This window comes from Musa acuminata, chromosome BXJ2-1, assembly GCF_036884655.1.
Source record: "Musa acuminata AAA Group cultivar baxijiao chromosome BXJ2-1, Cavendish_Baxijiao_AAA, whole genome shotgun sequence".
NCBI lineage: Eukaryota > Viridiplantae > Streptophyta > Magnoliopsida > Zingiberales > Musaceae > Musa > Musa acuminata.
In genome coordinates this window covers 10,289,608-10,311,730 of record NC_088338.1, presented here as the reverse complement: position 1 = coordinate 10,311,730, position 22,123 = coordinate 10,289,608, and the positions used below count along the sequence as shown (strand labels likewise).

Genomic DNA, 22,123 nt, shown 5'->3' with positions numbered 1-22,123 from the left:
GCACCAATTCCTTTTATATATATATATATATATATATATATATATATATTCGAGGTTTGCAATCCAGAATCTTTTAAGATGTGGATCATGATATATTCTTTTTTTCTTCATCTTCCTATCCAATAAATGGAATGGATGTATCTGAATTAATTTCTTTATTGTTTTAGACTCATATAATATTCACATCTTTATCCATTGTAACATACACTTAATATATATGTATATAATCATATTTGAATTACATTAACAGAATATTTCTTTCTGTTTGTTGAAGTGGTTCTCAATCTTTTTGTTCAATTATGATAATTAAATTTTCGTGAAAAATTGGAAAAGTTTCCAACCCATTATTTATTTCACCTTATTCATGCATCAAACTTTTTTGCATATCTGTATTTTTGCTAATCTCATAAAATTGCGGATTTTTCGTGCGAAAAAATTGCAGTAGTAGTAAAAGAGTTTGATTACACTTCTGTAGGTGTGTATTGTATTGTGGAATCTTAAGTTAGATTTGCTATATTGTCTCACATAAATTAAAAAAACAAATAGGAAAGAAAAAAAAATTAAAAAGGCCTCAGTCTGCCTCGTGTACAGTATCCAGCAACAGATACTCCACATCCAACCATCCTCATCTCTCTACCACAAGATCTTGGTACTCCTTCCGAGCCCCTTCCCCTCTCTTTCTTCCTCCTACTTCCTTCTCTGTCCGAGAGAGAGAGAGAGAGACAAGCAGACAAAGGACAGACATTCATTGCAGTAAGGGGGCCTCCCCACAGGCACAGAGAGAGACAAGACTCACCAGCGCAGCTCTGTCCTTTCTCACCTCCTTCGAGCTTTCACCAAGCACTTCTCACTCCCGGAACTGCACATCCCAAGCAAATCAAGAATCTCCAGATTCAAGTTTTCTTCGGCTCAGAGGAGGAGCCTCTCGTGGAGTCCTCGGCCAGGTTCACCATCTCGCATTGCCACCAATTCCCTCACGACTCTGAGTGCTACTGAAATGGGATGTGGCAGGGGAGCCCAGTGTCTCCCTCCGCTCGTCTCCTGGATTGTCACCGCTATACTTCTAGGTTCTCCGGCAGCCCATGCAGGTGCTGGTTCAGATGCTGCGGTGAAGTTCCTGAAGGTCCCTTCGGCATTCTCGTCATCTTCGTCGGCTACGTTTCAGTTTGAGGTCACAGAGGGGGGGAATGGCGGCTCATGCCGCAACTGCAGTGTCAGCTGCAAGGTTTGTGGGCTCAAACCCTTGTTCTCTTCCATGCACAGCATATCGCATTAAAGCTTCTTGCTCCTTTTAGTCTTTGTTGATTGATCCGAAAGTTAGAGTGTAGCCTTGGCTTCACCTTGATACTTGAGGAGTACATATATCAGAGTATGAGGCTCCTTTTGGAGGACCCCATGACTTATGCAATAGTTATACCAGCAAATATAAAGCTTCAAAGATGATTAGATTATATGAAGCAACCAACAGTTGTGATGCCAGTAATTGTAACAGAAATATAAAAATGCTAAGACATCAATTTCATTTCTCTTACTATGGCCTAGTAATTATTGTAAATGTTTTCTCCTGTGCGTACTTTAGGAATAAAGAATATGCTTTGCGAGTTGACAGAGTTTTTTTGCCCTTCAAGTATTGTACATGTCCACTGCTGCAATTGAGCTCTAAAGTTGCACTAGCATTTATTGGACACTAGGTTGAATGCTACAAAGTTTGGAAAGAAGCACTTTGTTATCTTGAAAGAACTTTTCTGGTTCTTTTAATACAACTCTTAAGTTTAGGAAAAATTTGGCTGATTAACATGTACAAGTAGAAAAGTAACAAGTCAAAAAAGCTTCAAGAAAAAGGTAAAAAAGAGGGGGGAATTGTATATGTGATCAACTTTTTTTAAAGTATGTTTGAACTTCGAACCATTTGGATAGAAATGCACAATATAGTTTCTATGCTCAATCGAAGTTAACTAGAAAAGATAGTTAAATTTTTGGTATCTTTAGCCTCTCGTCACTTTCGATCCCAATGGACAAAGCTTTTAAGTTTGGCATACCCTCTAAGGACAAAACTTTTAAGTTTGACGGCAAAAGATCCATGTAGCTGACCCTAAATAGTTGGGACCTACGACTTTGTTATTGTTATTATTGTTGTATATCCCTGGATGGCTTAAATTATCTATTTTCATTATATTTTAGAAATTATGTCTTACTGATTGTTGCTATCGATTTACAGGCTTAAGATATGTCCCACTGGTCCTTGGAGATATAAACAACATAGGATCAGACGACTAGAGAATGAGATGATTTTGTCTTGAACCTTGTTACCTAGGTTGCAAAGGAGCAATCTTATCTTAATGCCAAGGCTGTCCCTCTTTCGAGTTAAACAAGATTTCCTCAATAGATACATGTATTGGCGGTTGCTATGTTTCGTAGATATCTTGGAATGCAGCGTCATGACCAACTTGCTAGATATAGATATTCTTAGTGAGCTTGGTTTCTACCTCTATTATATAAATTGTGTAAGTTCTACTTTCAGACATGTGCATCATGATACAACATGCTGGAAAAGCTCACTGCATGAGATGTTTTCCATATCCTAATCCATGTCATGACTATGCTTTGAATTAATAGCTCAGATGCTGTTTTCGAATAGCTGTATTGAACTCCTTTCCTGAAACATGTGCTATGACAACTAGTAGAAGTGTAGAACAAAGAATTTATATATTTGGAAATGTTTTAATCTCTCTAATTATGACCTTTTGAACATAATGCAGTTAGATAACTACAGTTCCTCCACATGTGAACTGAAAGAAGTTACATACTCAGGCTTGCTTGATGGAAAACATATGTTTGAGGTCTGCGTCAGTGGTTTTCGAAGAGTTCGCTGTGCTAGCTATAACTGGACTGTTGGTTAAGAAACTGCCCTGTTATTTGAATCTCTTTGATACATTCAGTTAAATTTCGACAAGAAGTTGCCATGTTCCTTGCATGATTGCTTCTTTAGCTATATGTTGACATTTAACAATCTGAAATTTAGAGCTTTTAATTCTTTTAATAATTACTGCATTTGATCAAAATTACAATTAACACATTATAAAAGGTAAAAGAAACATTATATTATTTCATGTGAAATTTTAAGCTCCTTGTGGACGTCAACCTACTCAAATTTCTTAAATATCTTTTGATGCAGGATCACTATGGACACTCAGGTCTTAATTTTTGAATGGACATAGTTCATCATGGTTTCAGTGATGTTGGAAGCTCTTTCTGCTTTTTTTAGTACTTCTGAATTAATTTTTTCTCATTGTTTTTAGTTAGTTTAGGTAATCTGGCAATCTTATGTGAGTGATTTCAAAACTTACAACTTAAGCATAGATTGGATCAGGAGGGTTCCCTACATTAGGTTATCTGTGTTTTTCTTTCATCTTCATTTTGCTGCTATGACAGCCGTCCTGCTGATGCTGTTTTCAACAAAATAAAAGCCCTTTAATTGCTGTCATCTTGGTAGAACAGCCCATAATCTGCAGACTTTGAATCTAACAATACCAAAGCCACTTCAATTTCTAGATACTCATTCTTAATTTGCCTCCATGATCTTTGTTAAAAAATTAGGAGTGGTATATGTTTCTAGTTATTTGTCGGTTTCTGACAACTGGGTTATAAGATATATATATATATATATATATATATATATATATATATATATATATATATATATATATATATATATATATATTAGTATCAGCTTAATGAAACTTTCGCCTGCATAACTAGTCCTTTACTATATGATAAATTTATAGCTCTATTTGAATAAAATTATCTTTGAAAATATCTGCATATCACATCATGCCATTCACTTCCATGCCTTTACAAGGTACTTCTTTCTAGATTGGATAGAATTACATCTCCAACTTGTTAAGTCCTGATAGTGTTTATTATTGTTGGTATTATTCTATGACTATAAACACTGATTTTGCTGTCATTTCACTGCAGATACAGTTTCCCCTACTGCACACATATCTGTTCCATCACCTTTCACAAATGCTTTAAATGTATCAGTAAATGTTACTTTCAGTGAACCTTGCACTGGTGGAGGTGGATTTAGGTGTTCCTCCAGTAATTGCAATGTAAGGATGCAGAAAACTTCAAATTTGTTGTTTAAAGCCTACATATCCCTTTCAGGTTCACTAAATAACAACTGTTGTTCTTTTTTGCCTCACATGGATGAGAATCTATTGCTTTTGTATTCCCCTGCTGTCCTTTTATACATAATCTTAGTATCACCTATCCAGCATCATGTTTATCTGAATTATTTGTGTCCAAATTCCTATAGTTGATACTTTCACTCTGTAGCTTAAATTAAAATCTTGTTTACCATATATTCCCAAGTATTAGGCTTTTAGCTTTGTGATTCTACATTCATCTCTTGTTTTCTCCTTTTTCTTCCATTTTGCTTAAATGTGTACATTTTACTTTCATCTCTTGGTTTTCCTTATTTCTTTATTTTTTTCATAAGTATCAATTTCCTAACTGCCACTCTTTTCCATAGCTTCTCGTTTATGGAGCTGGTCATGTTTTACCATCTACTCTCAAGGTTCTTCTTCCTGACCGAGAGTTTTCCCTTATGGTCGGTATATCGGCTGATGTTCAGTTTGGTCGATTGGTACTGGTAATGGATAAGGGCTTTTGTACAGACAATGCTGGAAACACTTTCAAACGAACATCAAATTCAAGTTTCATATTGCATTTTGGTATGCTATCTGCTTTATGTAATTGTTTTTTTTAATCAGGGCTCCAACTAGTTGCATTAAGCAAGGTTGTTTGCCTTCATTTTTAATGGATCACAAATCACACTAGGTTCTGTACTATGGCCTAAAATAAAATCCCACTTGTGAAATTTGCATTCACTTTGATTTCTTGTATGCTATGAGGTGCAAATGTAAAATTCTTTTACATAACTAACTCCACTAAGTATTAGGCCAAATCAAGAATTATTAGCCTTATAGAAATAGGATGTTTTTCTTGCAAAGGTAAGTGAAGAAAGCAGGATTTGAGCCCGGGACCTTATGATAAACTGTCAAAATCTTTACTAGCCAAACTAGCTAACACATTTAAATGGGATATGATGTATAGTTGTTCTACATGTTTAGTTCCTGAATAATTAAAGTGTCAAGCTGTATCAAAATTCTTTTTAACATTTCAAGCTTTTTAAAACTAAATGAGTGGTGTTAATATGTCCATTGGTGCTAATGTTCAAGCTGTAGTTTACATGATTAGCTTTTAATCAATGTTTAGTAAATGCAATCTTTTCGAAGCATAAACCTAAACTCTTTACATTTTGTATATGGCACTGCTTTTTCACCTATCCTATCTTGCCATATATAACTTGCAGATAGGAGAAGTGTCTTCATGAACATGACAACTCACATCACACAAAGGTTACTTCAACTTAATGGCGAGATCAGAACAGCAGAGGCTACTAACACTGCGAAGGACTTGAGAATTTATTTATCTTTCTCAGAACCAGTTCTAAATTCATCCGAAGAAATTCTAGGTCTTCTTCATGCAAGTAGTGGTTTACTTGTTCCGACAAATAGAAATAACCTTGGAAACCGCCGCTTTGGCTATATAGTAAGTTCTTAATATTCACACCACTTTCTAATATCAAGTACCTGAATTTCTTCAAAATTAATGCCACAACTAATTGTTTCTTTTAGGTGCATAATATTTCAAGCATGACTGTTGTTACTATAACTTGTGATGCTAACAAAATAATCAGCAGACAAGGGACTCCAATTTCTCTATCAGATCCAATCACATTCCTCTATGGTATTTTCTTCTCTTACACAACTATTAAATATTATTTCCAAAATTTGGGACTTTGGCAATTTCAGCATGAAAGCTAGGAAAAAAAATGTATATCATATAAGATCTTTGAATCAAAATTCAACACTAGAAGGCAAAAGGATGGGAGAAACTCCTAGAAGTTGTGATTAACATTTTTGCTTGAAGTGTAATCTATGCAGATCCTATGGCAGAAAAGACAGTCTGTTGATACTTCAATAGCTTATTATAAGTTACACAAAATAGTACATGAAACTAAATCTCCTAGATGTACTTATGCACCCAAACAGATATTTTGCAATATTGCATCCACCTTTTAACTCAATGGATTTGTTTTTCATGATGATGAAATGTAGGTGTAAAACATTGGGAAACTGAAGTTATTGATGTAAATTTTCATGGAAATATCACTAAGTTATGCAAAACCAAAGATGATCACAGAGATAGAGGAGGAAGAAAACCATGAAAACACAAACTTACATCATTGGGCTTATAACATAAGTCTAGAGCAAGAGAGAATTTCCACTGTATATGCATAAATGTTACAGCCGACCTCACCCTCTGTTAACCAAAAACCCAAGAACCGAGCAATTTATGTGAAACCACACAATTCTGATACAAGAAGAACAACCTTGATTTGTAGAAAGTTAACCTGGCCTGAATCCACCTACTTGCAGGAATGTGAAAACCATCAGATGTGATTTTCCTTTATGAGTCCAAAGCCATATGGAACTTGACAATGTTCAGCCATGGTAAAACCGTAGAAGTCCAACATCTTTTCATGTATAGAATCCACGAGCTCATATTTAGTTGCATCACACATTCAACTTCCACCGACTGCCATTTACTCCGACACAGTATCCAGCATTTCTTCTTAATCTGACCAGATTCCACAATTTATAAAGTCTCAATCATATATAATAGGTTCGCTGCCACTCGCCAAACCAATTATCCAAGTTCATGGAAATTGGATCCACTGAAATGACTGATCATGTATGGATTTCAACTCAACAAACACCAAACAGTAAGACAACTTTAATTGTCCAAATGCCAACCTTAATAAAATATAAGCTTGATTTGGAATAGGAGAAAATCAAAACATCTAATATCAGTATGGCTATCACAACATTTTCAAAAAGTTTTGTAAACATATTTTACTCAAATGAATTTGAATGTTTCTGAGTTCCTATGCAGCAATGAGTTATTTTGGCCATCATTATCTAATAAATGATATTTGGTACTGAAAAAATAGATAATCAAAGGCCTTCTGTACGTCTGAGCACAACTTTTCACATGAGGACGAAACATAAAATACCGGTGCTGATAAAGTTTATGAAGCCTGTTTTTGACTTCAATTCTTCTGCTATACTTATTTCTGGAGGATCTATGCAGAGGTATGATGTCCAGTTCTAATTAGTCTACATACTTTGAAAAAATCATCATTCTATGCTTTATCACATAATTTGGTTTATTAGTCCAAACTGCTGATACCTTCCTTTTGGCTTTGTGATAGCTTTCATGAAGTAGCAAAGAGCACATATGTGATTGAAGTCAATGCCAATAGTAGCCTCATATCTGTGGAAGTTCCTGAAAATAAGACGACAGACATTGCTGGAAACAAGAACCTACCATCGAATATTCTACTAGTGAAGAACTGTGAGGCTTTCTGTTTTCCTACATCTAAAATTTCTCTCATCTACCACACTAAATCGTTTACTATCTCATATCTATTGATGATTTTTCCCAATTTGACTTCAATGTATTATAGATCTTCGACAAGTTTTGGCTGTTTAGCTGAAATTTTTAATCAGTATTAGCACCAAAGCTTAGTGCTAACTTATCAGATTCTATGTAATATAAGGACGGCCTAGAAATACATATTGGGACATTAGTGCTTGTTATTACTATTTCTCAGTTTAGAAACCTTGACTATGCTTTACATGTTGCACTACAATCTTTCCTAGCAATGAGAGCAACTATATTTTACGGGAACTAAGTCTCTCTTCTTGGTTATTCTTAATATGTATAGACGTATGTATATATAATTATATAAAAAAATTTGACTGGTGAAAGAATTGGTCCTAAGCAACTTCCTTGGAGATCCTGTATGCCTTTCACAATGTGATATTCTGCCTCTGCGCTAATTTGACATTTCTTTTCAATTTGGACATCCAAATATGATCATCTGAATAGCTAATAATTGTCTTTCTTTCTATTTATACTTTATTCTCTTGGTATAGCCCACATCTAAAATCTTTTTATTATTTGCTACAGATTCCAGACCTACAATATCGTCATTAGTTTCCATAGTTGCTACTGTTGCACTTGCAATGACGTCAGTGGTTGCAGCACTGCTAACTGTTTCAACCTCAAGCCTTCTATCCTCTGGAACAATTTCTAGACAGAAATCACATCTTGTTTCTGAACCATCAAGGAATCTTGTGGTATAGTATTGAAGCTATATTGTAACTCAGAATTTACTAGATTTTTAAGTTGCGTGTTTGTTTTGATGTCATTTCCAGTCACATAAGAAGCTAGACCACAATTTCTGATCTCCTAAGCAGATCTTTTATGTTCATATTAGTTCCTTTTTCTATCCTGTAAAAACAATAAGAAAAATGCTATTAATGGTCAAACAAGTAGTTATAAGTATCATGCTTATATGATGAGGGATGTTGAATAGATTCTAACCTGTTCTACGTACATAAGGTAAATATTTTGCTCATTTTAAATTGGAGACGCTTTAGACCATCATGGAGTTCTGCATGGTCATAGTTTCTATAGTTGTGCATGAAATCATGAATGACAATGCTCATGATCCTTATGAAGTTATCTAAAACATGTGTGAATGAAAAAAGATGCCTTTGCAGTTCCCTTTTCTTGGAGGGAACACCCACTTCCTTTATGCTTGCATTGATTCTATCTTCATGAATGATATTGACTGTTTGTCTTCCATTTTCTACAGAGAATTTTGTGCCACATCCAGGTCTTTGCACTCTGTAGGTGGTTGGTGGTCACCATGCCCATTGAATATTATGAATTTTCTAGGGGTATTGAATGGACTATTCCATACATTCGTCTTCCATGGGAAACAGGCTCCAATTCAACTTTTGAAGATTCAACATTGACATTTGAGACTTATTCTGAATTATGGGAAACGAGCAAGCTGACAGCTTTCAAGTCCTCGTTAGTGACAAACCAAATACCAGAATTGAACCCTTTTGAACATGGAAAGCCACTTACCCCAGGGGAATACATGTTATTTCTTGAGGTAAGAATTTCCTGTCTTCACATATCTTCTTTGATGCCCTTCATAACCATTGTGTTCTCATTAGACAGATGTTGACTTGTATACTTGCAGAATCAGAACATGAAACCTGAAGCTGAATTTATTATGATTTCACGGAATTCAGATAGGTAGGTCAAATTGAGGTAACGAACATTTTATACTTCCCTTTTCCTGCTTGAGTCAAGACAACATTAAACAAATCACCTAAACCTTCACAAAATCACTTTAAAGTTATAAGAATATGTCATAGATTATATTTTACTAAATATGTAACCATACAAAACTCGATCCTTATTGAGACCTCAAACTGATTCCATTACAGTAGGTGGAAGTATTTTGGTAGAAACATGTTCTGGTTAGCAGTACTTGGTGGTGGATTGATCTTTCTCCATGTGGCAATTCTTTGCATTTTGAAATTGAGGAAGAAGAATCCGGAAAAGCAAAAAGAGTTTGGAGCCCTTGTATTCCCAAGGTTCGAGATATTTTTGTTATTGCTTGCATTGCCATGTATATGCCAGGCATCTGCGGCAATAATTAAAGGTAACAACAGCCTAACATAATATTTTTCCTCTTAATCATGCATAGTTAGATTGGTACTGAGATGTTCTTGTTTTCGATAAAGTAGCCAGTGAAAATTACCCAAAGATTGATTACATTTCTTGTCACATTCTAATGAAGTTCCACAATAACACTAGCCTTCAGCTGAAAAATTTAAGTGATTTTTTTTTAAAATTAAAATTACTAAGTGACTTTCTTCTTCTCTTGTTGAAACAGGGAGAACATCTGCTGGTGTAGTTATTGGAATTATACCCCTGGGCATCGCCACATCTTTCCTTATTTCTTTGTTATTGTTCCTCTCACTTGGCATCACAATGGGCAAGCTTCTGCAGTACAAAGAAGTTCATCAAGAAGGACAGGAGTTCCATTGGTACCAAGAGTTCGTTCGTGTAACTCTAGGTCCTGGTAAAAGAGGCCAATGGACATGGAAAGATAAACAAAACTCAGTTAATCTAACAAAACTAGGTCCACTATTCGAGGACCTCCGAGGGCCACCAAAGTACATGCTGACACAAATCGCTGGTGGCAGTAATCAAGCAAAACATGAAGACCAAATCATTGCTTCTGATGATGAAACTGAGGATGCAGAAGCTCCATTCATCCAGAAGCTCTTTGGCATCCTCAGAATTTACTATACACTTCTGGAATCGGTTAAACGGGTCTCTCTTGGAATTTTGGCTGGTGCTTACTCATCAAATAAGCTTTCTAGAATTCCTGTTCTGATTGTTTTGTCCATCACCTCTTTCCAAATCTTCTTCCTTGTCTTGAAAAAGCCCTTTATCAAAAAGAAGGTGCAGCTTGTGGAAATTATCTCAGTAGCTAGTGAAGTCGGTTTGTTTGGGGCTTGCCTTGCTCTACTGGAGAATCACTTTTCTGATGCAAATGAGAGGAAAATAGGGCTGTTTATGCTGGCAATGTTTATCATCATGTTAACTGCACAACTGGTCAATGAATGGTATGCATTATACCGACAAGTTATTCGACTAAGCCTAACTAGGGTTTCATTCTCTTCGGGCTTAAAGAGAGCTCTTGGTGGACTTGTCTTAATTGTGCGACCGACATGTCTGTCGACTGAACTGAGCGAGCAATTATCCTCCAGCCATGGAGAAGGAGATTCTGGATCTACAGTTTCTCCTGTCAGTCGAATCCAAAGAGCTTCCGGCACGAGTGAAAGATCATGGCTGAGACAATTAAGAGAACTTGCAAGGGCTAGCTTCAGCAGAGAAGATGCAGGACCCCCTGTTGACCCTTCAAGCAGCACACGACAGAGAAGTGGGTTATGGAGTGGAAAGAGAAGTGGAAGCTCTTCTGTCACATCATCCGCTGACTTCAAGTCAAAGGGTGACCTCAAGGCAAAGTCAAGAGGGTTGTATAAGGATTTGGAGGCCATTTTCTCGGCCAAGTGATGTTACCAACAACGAGCATTCATGGTGACATGAGATTCAACCAGGTATTCTTGAGGGAGTGAGTTTAGAGCTCAAACAAATTCCTGCTGATGAAGAAGTACCATGATCCTGATCTGATGATCTTCAGAAGGCCAAAACACAACTAACTGAAGGGATCTTCAGAAACCTATAAAACCAAATGCAGTACTTTTTAGCTGATTCTTGTGTTCTAGTTATGCTTATCTGATCTAGGATCTTATTTTTTTTTGCAGCAGTGTAATCCATCATTTCGCTGCAGTTGTTTAAGATGTATAGAAAATGTTATTTCACTACGGGATCTGAGACATAATCTTGAATTCTTTGTTGAAACTTGTACTCATGCCCTACAAAGTAGATAATATGTAGTGCTAACCTCCAACATTAGCTTGTGTTTCATGCTTGAGAATGATGGTAACTTGTAATCGCAGAACAATTCAGTTTTGGGTCATGTACAAGTGCTATTCTCCAACATTAGCTTGTGATTTTGCTTGGGCATGATGGTCGATTGTAACCACAGACATCTTTGACAGTATTAATTCAATGTTGTGTCTCTGATGATGACAAAATGGATCCCCTAAAAGGTAGATTCTGTACTACATTTAGCTCATGATGTTCCTGAAGGCCCTGCAACAAGTAGCAACTGGTTGATCTTGGGAGATTCGACTCTTCTAATTTTAGTACGAGTCTTGCTAATGGGAAGACACAGTGTTCAACAAAACACTAATAGAAGCAGTAAGGAAGGCCTACAGCTTTTTCCCTCTACTAGAGTTTCTGGTTTCAAGCAGAAACTGTTTGTGATCATCTTTACTGGTTTCAAACAGTAAAGCAGTAATCATCATTACTGTTTGTGATCGTTTTCACCATCTTTCAAGAATCACCTCCTACGTTGATGCTGTCACTGCACCGGCCTCCACTTTGTCGTCATGATGATAAACTCCGAGAACCTCCCTCTCCGAACCTCCCTCTCCGACCCCTCAACTGAGGCATATGATCACCTTCGTCCTGCTGCGTGGCGAGGTTTCTCACATAGTTGTAAGGGAAGAAATTAGAGCTAAAAAAACTTATGACTACTAAGGATGTCGGAGAAGACTACAAGGGAGGGATGATTGAGACGAGACCAACCAAGGAACAAGCTATAAACGCTAAATACGGCAACCGACAAACAAAGAAAGGAGGAGGGCTTCTCACCGATAGATCTAGCGACAACAGGCACACGATGAAATAGAGGGGCTTCCGCCACCTCCATGAGCCCCGCCGTTACAAGTAAACAATTCAACACCTTCAAATTTACAACACGAGATTTCCACTTATAGTATGCAGGATGAGTTTGCCACCCTCAAATAAGCGGATCAGGTACGCGAAGAACACACATGCTGAAGGAAGAACCAGACTCGGACATCAGAATACTGGTGGCCTTCATCTGTATTAGCAGAGCATTGAGATTAGATAGCTGAAAAGAATTGCATTAATTGGAATCCTTCTGCAACACTCAATCATACGTTGTAGAGAATTGAGTTGAACTGTATGTAGGCAGACATGGAGGTATACAGACCCACTTTCAAGTGCATACAGAAATTGATAATAACATCATTATGTTCATAAAACAAAAATTGAAAAGAATGGACATCATCTCAGCATATCTGAATGGACATTATCTAAACAACAGTCAGAGGTTCAAGTCAAACAAAACCGTAACAGAAGTAAAATTGCCCCAGAACTTGTGTCGCCAGAGCTCGCATTTAATTCTTTCGTTTTCCATTTAAGACAAGGGATTCGACATGCTAAAGAATAATGCCTTCCGCTACTGATATTCTAGATGCAGACTACACAGTGTCATCCCATTCATGTGGATCAGAATTTTGAATGCGAAGAACTGTTCAATCCTTGAGTCTATTTGATAGGCACCATTTCTGTTGTAGCTCGAAGGTCCGGACTCCATAGAGACCAAAAGCACTGGATATAGCATTGCTTAAATCAGCAACAATTCTATTCCACAGTTTTGCTTCATGAACCTGGTGGCTTCTCTGCATTTTGTTTCGAAGCAGATCACAGAAAAATAAATTTCAGGGTAAAGGAAAGCTTTTAGGATTTTATTATAAATGGTGAGCTACAATTACCATTGGTGGAACCAGGGGTCACATTTTGTCCAGCTTTTTTAGGTGTCCTTTTTGCCATTTCAGCTGTCAAAATGCAGATGAATAGAACAGAAAGTCATCAACTCCAAAACTTAATAAAATTTAAAAAGAATAGAACAAAGAATTGGCTGTAGTGTTATAGAGGTAGTGTAGCACAAACCGAAGATAAATAATTTCTAATTGTTACTTTTTCTTCAGTATCAATAGACAAAGGATTCTAGATATCATTCTTCAGATACTGGCTAAAATAAATGACCAGAAGCAATGCCCTATTGCATGGGAACTACATGTGTATATACCACATACAAATAGCATATAGGTATCCCTTTTGAATATACTTCTACTCTTGCATAACCATAGATGACAAGATGCAAAAATTACATAGTGAAATAAAGGAGTGATTGCCTGGGATATCCACAAGCTTCTCAACAATGTAAAATCGCTGATGCTGATCAAGTTAGGGTCTGAACCAACTCAGAACTCATTGTTTCAAGTAAGTAGCCAAAACAACAGCACCTGAATGTAGTTCCTATGCTTACTCCAGTTTGCTTCACCTTTCGAATCCACTCTGAATGCCTTCAAAGGATTCAAGCAAAAAGGAATGATTGAATACCAAAGACGACTCTTCTACAACCTAGTCTGGTTGGCCATCAGGGATACCTAAGGTGACAAACTTTTCTGTTCTGTTCATAATCGATTCTTTTTTTTGTCACTCCTTCCTAATGAGTTGACCACTCAGATAATGTTCCACAATCTGACCCTTGAGCCAAAAGCGAATGATTGCAATAATGGGATTCTAGAAATAATATAGTCTTGAATATAACAGGAAAGCAAGAAATACGATTTAAACGGAAGAGAGCACATAATTTGTCAAAAACCAGAAAAGTTTAAGGGAGGTGCTAGGAGTTTAGCAAAGAAATTCAAGGATAAGGCATATGTAAAGCAAAATTTGAAAGGTAAAACATAGCTTCACCATGGTCTTTCAAATAAAATTGAAGAAATATGTAAAGCTAAACATATAGTGATCTACATAATTAGACCAAATCATACAATTCTCGAACTTCTATATCAAAAACATCAAGTAAATAGGCTCTTGTATATCTTCTATGATAATAAGCATGGTATGCGGTACCATTCGGGCGGTACATACCGGTCCGATGGCATACCGATATGTGGACCGCCTGGTACCGCTACAATGCTACAGTATTACACTGTAGCAATGCTACAATGCTACAGTAATGAAGAAAATATATAAAATTGTTCGGTACATCAGGGTGTACCGCTCGGTATGCTGGTACCGTACCGTACCGAGCCAACCTCGAAACACCGGTACGGTACGATATTGCATACATTGATAATAAGCATCTAATTCACCTAAATTCACCGATGCTACCAACCTAAGTCCATAAATATGGAAGAAAAGTTTATGATGGCTTGGCTAGAGATAGCATTCAGGTGAAGAACAAAAAATATGTGAGATAACTTTAGCAGTGATTTTGATTTGGTAAGCAAGAAAAATTATGAAGAAAGAACATGAGTTGTAGGAGAAGGCAGAAAATCCTATTTCATATGAGAGATCCTACAACCCAGCCCAAGTTAGTAACTGCACAGGATTGCTTCAGCAAACTAGGTCAAACAATGTCTGCTTCTGTGTTAACTCCACCCGATCAATCTTAAACTAACAAGACCAATTTACTATCCCATATTATCATATTTGTGTGATGGTAAAAATAAATAGCAGATGCTTTTGGAATGATATAATTCTATGTGAAACATAAAATATACCAAAAAGAATATAAGTAAATAGCACCTTTGAATTTTCTTTTCTTGTTAGCCCTCCTCCTTTTCCTCTCTGCTTTTGTTAACTCAGCCTCTTCTTTGATATCACCTTTCCCTTGAAATATTTCCTCAGGAGCAAGCATGGCTGCATCCGAGACAGCCACAGGTGCAATCTGCCAAAGAGACAAATTTTCCCTCATTCAAACTCATATAAGTCTAAGCTAATTAGAACCTCGAAAAGATGTTCATAGTTTATACCTCTTCCATCGCTAAAGCAGGTACATTTACTTGTATAGACATGTCTTCAATAACCTGCACAAGAGTCACCGATAAAAAACAAAAAATAGAAATAAATACAAAAAATGCACAAGTATGAGCTTTAAAAATTACTAACCGGTTTAGGAGCAAAATGGAAGTGAGACAATGCATCCAACTTTGAACAAAGCTTCTTAAATAGTAGACTTGCCTGCAGAAAAATCAAGTGAAGCACTTGGCATGTGTGAAAAAGAAAGATATAAATCCACGAGTTTAAACATCATTAATGTAGTAGTGTTCAATAGATCAAGCAGAGATCAAGCCGGAGTCAATATTTGTTATTTTTGTTGTCTGAATTTTAGTTTGTTTTCTGTCACAGTCGATTGGATGTTTTGCTCAGTTTTAGGGTTGACATGGTGCCCAAATGAGAGGCTCATCAGGGTTTTGTTCAATCCAGGAGAAAGTTCTCCAAGAAAAACCAAGATAGAAAAGGAACAGATTAAACATACTCTGGATTAATCTTATATTATGAACATAATGGTAACCAAGGTCCAAGCATGTCTTGAAGGCCCACTACCAATCATATTCATAATGGGGAAGAAAAGCTAATCTGGTTTATCCATAAAATCCTACCAAAGAGACAACTAAAACTCCTAAAATACTTCTCCTAATTGGTAAACAACTTATCCAACTAAAATATAACAGTATTATAACTCCTAGATACAGTATGAACAACAAATGACTAAAGATACCCTAAAATATTCATTAAAATTTATTATAAAATTCACTCCTAAAATAGTAACAAATAATCCATCAAGTCCTCGTTAATCTTTAAAACCATCTTCAAAGCTTTACAAAATAGCCTAGCTGCTGATGAAAGGATTGGAAGTACCACCCAAATCCCATATTCTGAAGTCAGTTGGAGCTTGATTGACTCGTACTGGAGTTCATATCAGATCAAATCTGTTCCACAAGGATCCAGCTTTTAAGGAATGGAAAAAGTGCATTCTGGAGGAATTTTGGGTGCCTAATATTCAGCTATTTTATATGCCTAAGGGCTAAGAGAACCTTTGAACTCAAAACACTTTAAGAATGATGTCCAATGGAACTTTCTGGGAAGAAGATAGGCAAAAGGTGCTGGACACTTAGATTAACTGCAATCAGAACTCAGCATACATGATAGAAATCCCATAGTCTGTATGAGGTATTAACAGAAAAAAGAAGACAGACAAAAGCTAAATATCACAAAGAGTTCATAAATGAGCAAAGAGAGTCCAGCAATGGGAAGGGGAAGTAAAGATAGAAACAACTAGAAAGTTCCATTTGTTCATTACCAGAAAATTTAAAAATAATTAAGGCTGCAGGATTACATATACAACAACAAACCATAACCACATCACATCCTGATTATTTAGTGTTGGCTACATGGATATTTTTCCCACCATCAAGCCCAACATAAAGCAACATCTCTAGTTAAATCAAGAGCATATAATACTCTTTATACTGTTTCCCGCAAATTATATATAAAGATAACATTTTGAACAAAAAAGAAAACATGATGAAAGACACAAACAAGTAGCAGACATACTTATCAACATTTTCTTGCCAAAAAAGTTATGTACAGACCAGACAACAAATGCCTAGACCTATTTATTTAACCCACTGGTTTCCTAATTCACACCTCAAATCATAAAATTTCCATCCAAAAACATAAATGACCAATATGTGCCTCATCCTCATCCAACCCCTCTAATCCAAGGAAATTGAATTTACAGATCAACCATCACAAAAAGAAAGTAAAACAACTACACCAGATGCCAATATCAGTCAGACCTAGGGCAGTCAACAAACAACCAGCAACTAGCTATTGGATCGTACTTGAGTATAACAAAAGTTTTAATTCTTATCTGTTCATCTTCTTATGTGATAACATATAAGGAATGAAGAATTATACACTGATAGATCTTTTCCTTGCTGACCTCATCTAGGTCTTATCCACATTCTATTTTAACTTCAGCATCAGTATTTTTGCTTTTCTTATAGACCTTTATCTTCACAGGATAACATCTTGTTTGAGCACTGGGTTTAAAGTAACCTAATCCTTTAGAGGATCATCTTCTCATGTGATAACATAATTGAATGTTGCTCCCAACTCCATAATAAGAAGTTATTCCACTAGAGCACCCTAAGAAGTTATACATCTGGTAGGCACTTAGAACAGATTTGAACTGTGATTCACTCAACTTATATCCAACAAAAGGTTTACCACAATAGAATAAACAGCTAGAGAATGTCATTATATTTTCTTCTTCTACTTTACCTGATATGCTACTTAAACTGAAACCATTAGCAGATAGAGTTGACTATGAGCCCATTGCTTGGAAAGATTACAGAACCTAGAAGCATACTCTAATTCCAATGTTCATTGTAAGTAAGCTCCCGAAGTGAGCAATGTTTTCACAGCTTCTTATAATTTACCATATAGTTACAGGCCCCTTCAGTAGAGCCTAAACAAAGTACATATTTTAACTAATCCTTCAACTGGTACTCCCTAAATGTTCTTAACACCATGTAGCAAATCAAGAAACAGATCTGGGTTCAAAGATCCTAAAAAATTGGAAACATTATGTTTTGCTACTTGATCGATATCTAAATGACATTGTACTTCTGGCACCTGGATAAGAACTTGAGGAGGTGGGATTGGTTGTCACGCCCATAAATGTAGTGAATCAAAGGGATGAGCACACTTCTAGAGAATCATTCATTGAGTTCTCGGAGTTATATCATCTATTTAGATGTTAAAACAAACATTATATTTGTTGCTGCAGCTTGAACAATCACAATTTTTCCATGCAATTAAAGTTTCGGCTGGTGAATTCACAATCAACATGTAAGAATCAAGTTTGTCATTTGTCAGCATAGAGAGAGTAAACAAGAAACTTGAAGAAAGGGAACAGGGGTTGTGGCAGAAGAAGTAAAGAGAAGAAAAATAAAGAACCAAAGTGAGATATTTGTTTAATCAAATGAAGATCAGAAATTGATCTGCAGGGCATGGATGTAGAAAATTTTAAAAAGAAAACGAGATTAACTTGTATGCTCAGTATCCAACCACTGAAAAAAAAAATGATGTAACCATTCAGAAATTGGCAATTAAAATTAACTTCAATCATCTCAGCATAAATAGGCACAAGAGCACCAAATCAAAGGCAATCAGCAAAATAAATGCACATAAAGTGCTTCAATGACAACAAAAATAGCAGTTCTAGCAATTAGATCATCCTGGATGAGCAAAAAAGATAAGCACCAGGTGAAACACATAATCAACAAATTACTATGTTGTCTAAGAATTAAAAATACCTCATTCTTAAGTGTATCTGAAACAGTCAGAATAGCAGGAGCCAGACCCGACTTCTGTGCATACTCTTCCTGTGCCAAATAAGAAAAATGAAGTTAACAAACTTCATACATCAGAGAGTAACCAATCTAATGAACCTATTTGCAATGTACCAGAAGATACAAACCTCATATATTTCAGCAAGGCTCTTCTTACTCTTGTTTTCGTCCTGTTTAATGGTGATAAATTCATCAGTACAATGAGATATGAAATATTTCTTAAATGTCACTGAATTTAGTGCCCAATGAAGCAACCCACCAGCTCTTTGCGTTCCTTTGGTGCTTTAGATGGCAAAGTAGGTGCTCTTTGAACATCATCAAAATGCCCCTACAAAACAATCATAAACTCAAATTGGACTATCTGATGCTTATACAAAAAGATGTGTAATAGTTGGCTTTGGCAAGAAAAAAACCATAAAATATTGGTTAGATATTGTTTTAGATGGTGTTCTGAAAGAAAATGCTGTGTAACTCGCATAACAAACAGAAATTTGAGTAGATCAAACAGAAAGTAATGTAGATTCCTTTGACAGTTGCTAATGTTTTTTCTTTCACGCCTTTGTCCTAAATTCCGGTTCTGATTCTTGTAAAGTTAGGAAACACAATTCCAAGGCTCAAGAAATAGATTACCTCTATTCCATTCTATCCCTGCTTATGAAAGCTTAAGAAAATACATGGCAAAATAACTGTCTACCAAGATGAATAGTGAACCAGAATGAAAGTACCTCGATAATCCTTTTTCTAATTATATCTTCAAGGGAAGCTGTGACTTCCTCCGTGATAACTGGAGCAGGCCTTACATTATGCTCAAAATCAAGGTCCACTTCCAGAGCACTGTTCTTAGGCCTTTTGGCAGCAGTAACCTATTGCAAGCAAGAAAATTGTTAACTCTAATGTCAACGAAATTTATTTCCAATATCCAACTTATTCTTATTTTTTGTCACTGAAAATTAATTTATCAAAACCAACAATATAGTCCTGATTGATTCAAGTAGTTTAGTAATGCATATAAAGTAGTGAGACTGAATACCTCTCCCTGCATGGTCCAGGATTTAGGTTCCAAGTTTGCTTTCTCCATTTGTTCTATTTTTGAATGCAGCTTCTTAAGTTCTTTCTCATGAGTTGAAAGAATTTTTTGTCCCTATATCAAAATAATAAGTTCCATAAGGAATAATAACATGATTGTTCCCTCAAAGCCATAATATTAATGATCTCTGAGAAGAAAAGCATAACATCTATACTTAGTAACCTTGTCATCATTCTCCTCAATGTCCATATCTGTGCTCTCCAACCCATCAACAAAGTCAATTGCATTTGAAGAACGTTTTCTCTTTCCAACAAGACCATTCTTGTTTAGTCCTTTTTTCTTGATGCCTCTAAAAAAATCTTCATATCTGAAGAAAATGGCAACCATAAAAAAATCCAACTGACAAGCATGGTAAAAGGCTTATATCATCCGAAAGAAAGCTTAAACCGATGAGAGACTAAAGGAAAATAACACAATTTGATAAACTTGGAAAGGATAAAATTCATATGGATAGAAGTGAAGTGCTGCTTCACAAGCATGCCTGTTATCAAATTCAATATGATCAAATGCTTGACCTAAATCTTCAATCTCCGATATGCACAAGATTAATTCTGACAACATACAAATCAAGACAGAGTATAACAATATCTCAAGAACACACACGATTTCTTACAGTCATGGTTACTTTGGTCTATCTCCAGTTTTTCTGTAACCATAATTGGTGAGGAACCATATTCTTAAGGTCAACTACTGCAGGATCATTACAGATGCAGACAGTCAACTTTCGAACACAAAATATTCATATTAAAGAACATCCATAAATTCTTAAAAAATGAGATCATGTCAGTAGACTGACCTTGCATTTTCAGCTATTCCTGTTTCTTCATCGCCATCACCATCAAAATCTCCCAACTGAAAGTTTAGACAACATTGAAACATTTGAAAGAGGAAAAAAGTATTTAGTTTTTTTTTTTTGTCTTAACGAGTATATATGAAAGCAAGCAGAATGCCATGTTTCAATTTGAACTAATAGGATTTAGTTATGCTCTCATTCCCATGTTGACCGGAGAAGGGTCAAATGGTGGTAAATTTTATATTGTTAAAGACCATGGTAAGATCATTGCATCACAATTTTTTTCAATGGAACAGCAAGGAACATGTGGAGGCAAAGAGGAATAAGAAGACTGCATTATCTTCAGATATACTAAGAATAGCCACCAACTGAAACATCTAGCAGTATTCTCAATTACTCTAAGAGCTTATGGAAATTCACCTAAAGACAATCTAGTGCAAATAACATAACAAAACAAACTAAAGTCTTTTAATATCCTTAACATATGAATCAAACTGTTTAGGCAAAAAAATACAGTGTCTGCTGATTAAATAAAACTAGAAATTATATTTATTTTTCCATGTAACTCTTACCTGGATCAAGAGCAAAATGTAGACCCAAATGCAGAAGATTAAAATAGAAAGAGATAATTAAAAAGAACTCAAAATCAAGAAACAGAATTCTTACATCCAAATCATCTTCCTCGTCATCATCATCTGCATCCTCCTCCTCATCGTCATCTTCATCCTCCTTGTCCGAGACCTTCTGCTTGTGTTTGTTCCATTTCCTCTCCAGAAGGCCATACTCCTCTTCTTCCTTCGTCAAAAACTCCTCGAACTCGTCGATCTTCAAAAACTTATCTTCAATCGGGTTCCCTTTTGCTTCACCCTCTTCATCTTCCTTTTCCTCTTCGTCTCCCTCATCCTCATCCTCCTCCGCTTCTTCTTCGTCTTCCTCTTCTTCCTCATCTCCCTCACTTTCATCTCCATCCTCTTCATCACCTTCGCCGTCCTCCATGGCCCTTTCCTTCTCAGCCTCCGCCGCTTCTCCAGCTACGCCAACGTCGAGAGCGCTTCCTGGCACGCGCGCAGGGGGGTCCCGCTCGAGGCGGTTCAGCTCGCGGCGGAGGACGGACAGAAGGGGGCGGGAAAGGAGGTCGATCTGGCACCAAATCTGTTCCACGTCGAAGCCGTCGTCCGCGAGGAGGCTATCTAGGGGAGGCTTAGAGCAAAAAGGAACGAGGGAGGAGAAAAGGTAGCGGGAGGCGGTGCGGGCGTCCTTGGCGAGCTCCGGCGATGGAGAGAGGTAAAGCGGAGCGTCGGTCGACCTCAGGCGCTCGAGAGCCTCCTCTCCCTGCCTCGCCGCCTCCTCTTGCGTCGGCGCTGCCGTGGTGACGGGGGTCGCCGCCATCGTCTCTACTCGCGGACGCTAACCGCCCTGTTCGCAATACCTCTTTCGCCCGACCGCAATAAGTAAAACCCCAAGGATCAGTAATAAGGACTTGTTTTCGTACTCAATACCCGAACACAAATATCTACCTCCTTAATAATACGGAAAGATATTGACCATTTAGGTGGGTCTAGGTGGGCTCCATAGCTTCCT

The 22,123-nt window shown here is 36.7% G+C and overlaps 2 protein-coding genes across 4 annotated transcripts; one reads left to right on the top strand and one right to left on the bottom strand.

Moving 5' to 3' along the window:
* The first annotated feature begins 311 nt into the window (after positions 1-311).
* On the top strand, positions 312-11,548 carry LOC103997595 (uncharacterized). 3 transcript variants are annotated; one of them, XM_009418873.3, is made up of 13 exons: positions 312-1,225; positions 2,760-2,895; positions 3,979-4,112; positions 4,535-4,736; positions 5,378-5,616; positions 5,703-5,814; positions 7,082-7,223; positions 7,343-7,485; positions 8,104-8,273; positions 8,795-9,100; positions 9,191-9,246; positions 9,441-9,658; positions 9,893-11,548. In XM_009418873.3, the coding sequence occupies exons 1-13, from the start codon at positions 998-1,000 to the stop codon at positions 11,080-11,082; spliced, it is 3,276 nt and encodes a 1,091-aa protein (XP_009417148.2). In that variant the 5' UTR covers positions 312-997; the 3' UTR covers positions 11,083-11,548. The 3 variants fall into 3 exon arrangements, with proteins under 3 accessions (XP_009417148.2, XP_018674067.2, XP_064949360.1); XM_065093288.1 differs by having other exon boundaries at positions 1,167-1,225; positions 2,760-2,840; XM_018818522.2 differs by lacking the exon at positions 2,760-2,895 and having other exon boundaries at positions 1,061-1,225.
* A 1,162-nt stretch (positions 11,549-12,710) lies between these two features.
* Positions 12,711-21,990, bottom strand: LOC135598871 (M phase phosphoprotein 10-like). Its single transcript, XM_065093287.1, has 13 exons — positions 21,209-21,990; positions 20,546-20,601; positions 19,912-20,056; positions 19,693-19,803; positions 19,388-19,525; positions 18,922-18,990; positions 18,791-18,832; positions 18,627-18,695; positions 15,409-15,480; positions 15,273-15,326; positions 15,046-15,187; positions 13,218-13,280; positions 12,711-13,124 (listed from the first exon to the last, which is right to left on the bottom strand). The coding sequence occupies exons 1-13, from the start codon at positions 21,929-21,931 to the stop codon at positions 13,105-13,107; spliced, it is 1,704 nt and encodes a 567-aa protein (XP_064949359.1). The 5' UTR covers positions 21,932-21,990; the 3' UTR covers positions 12,711-13,104.
* Positions 21,991-22,123: the final 133 nt, after the last annotated feature.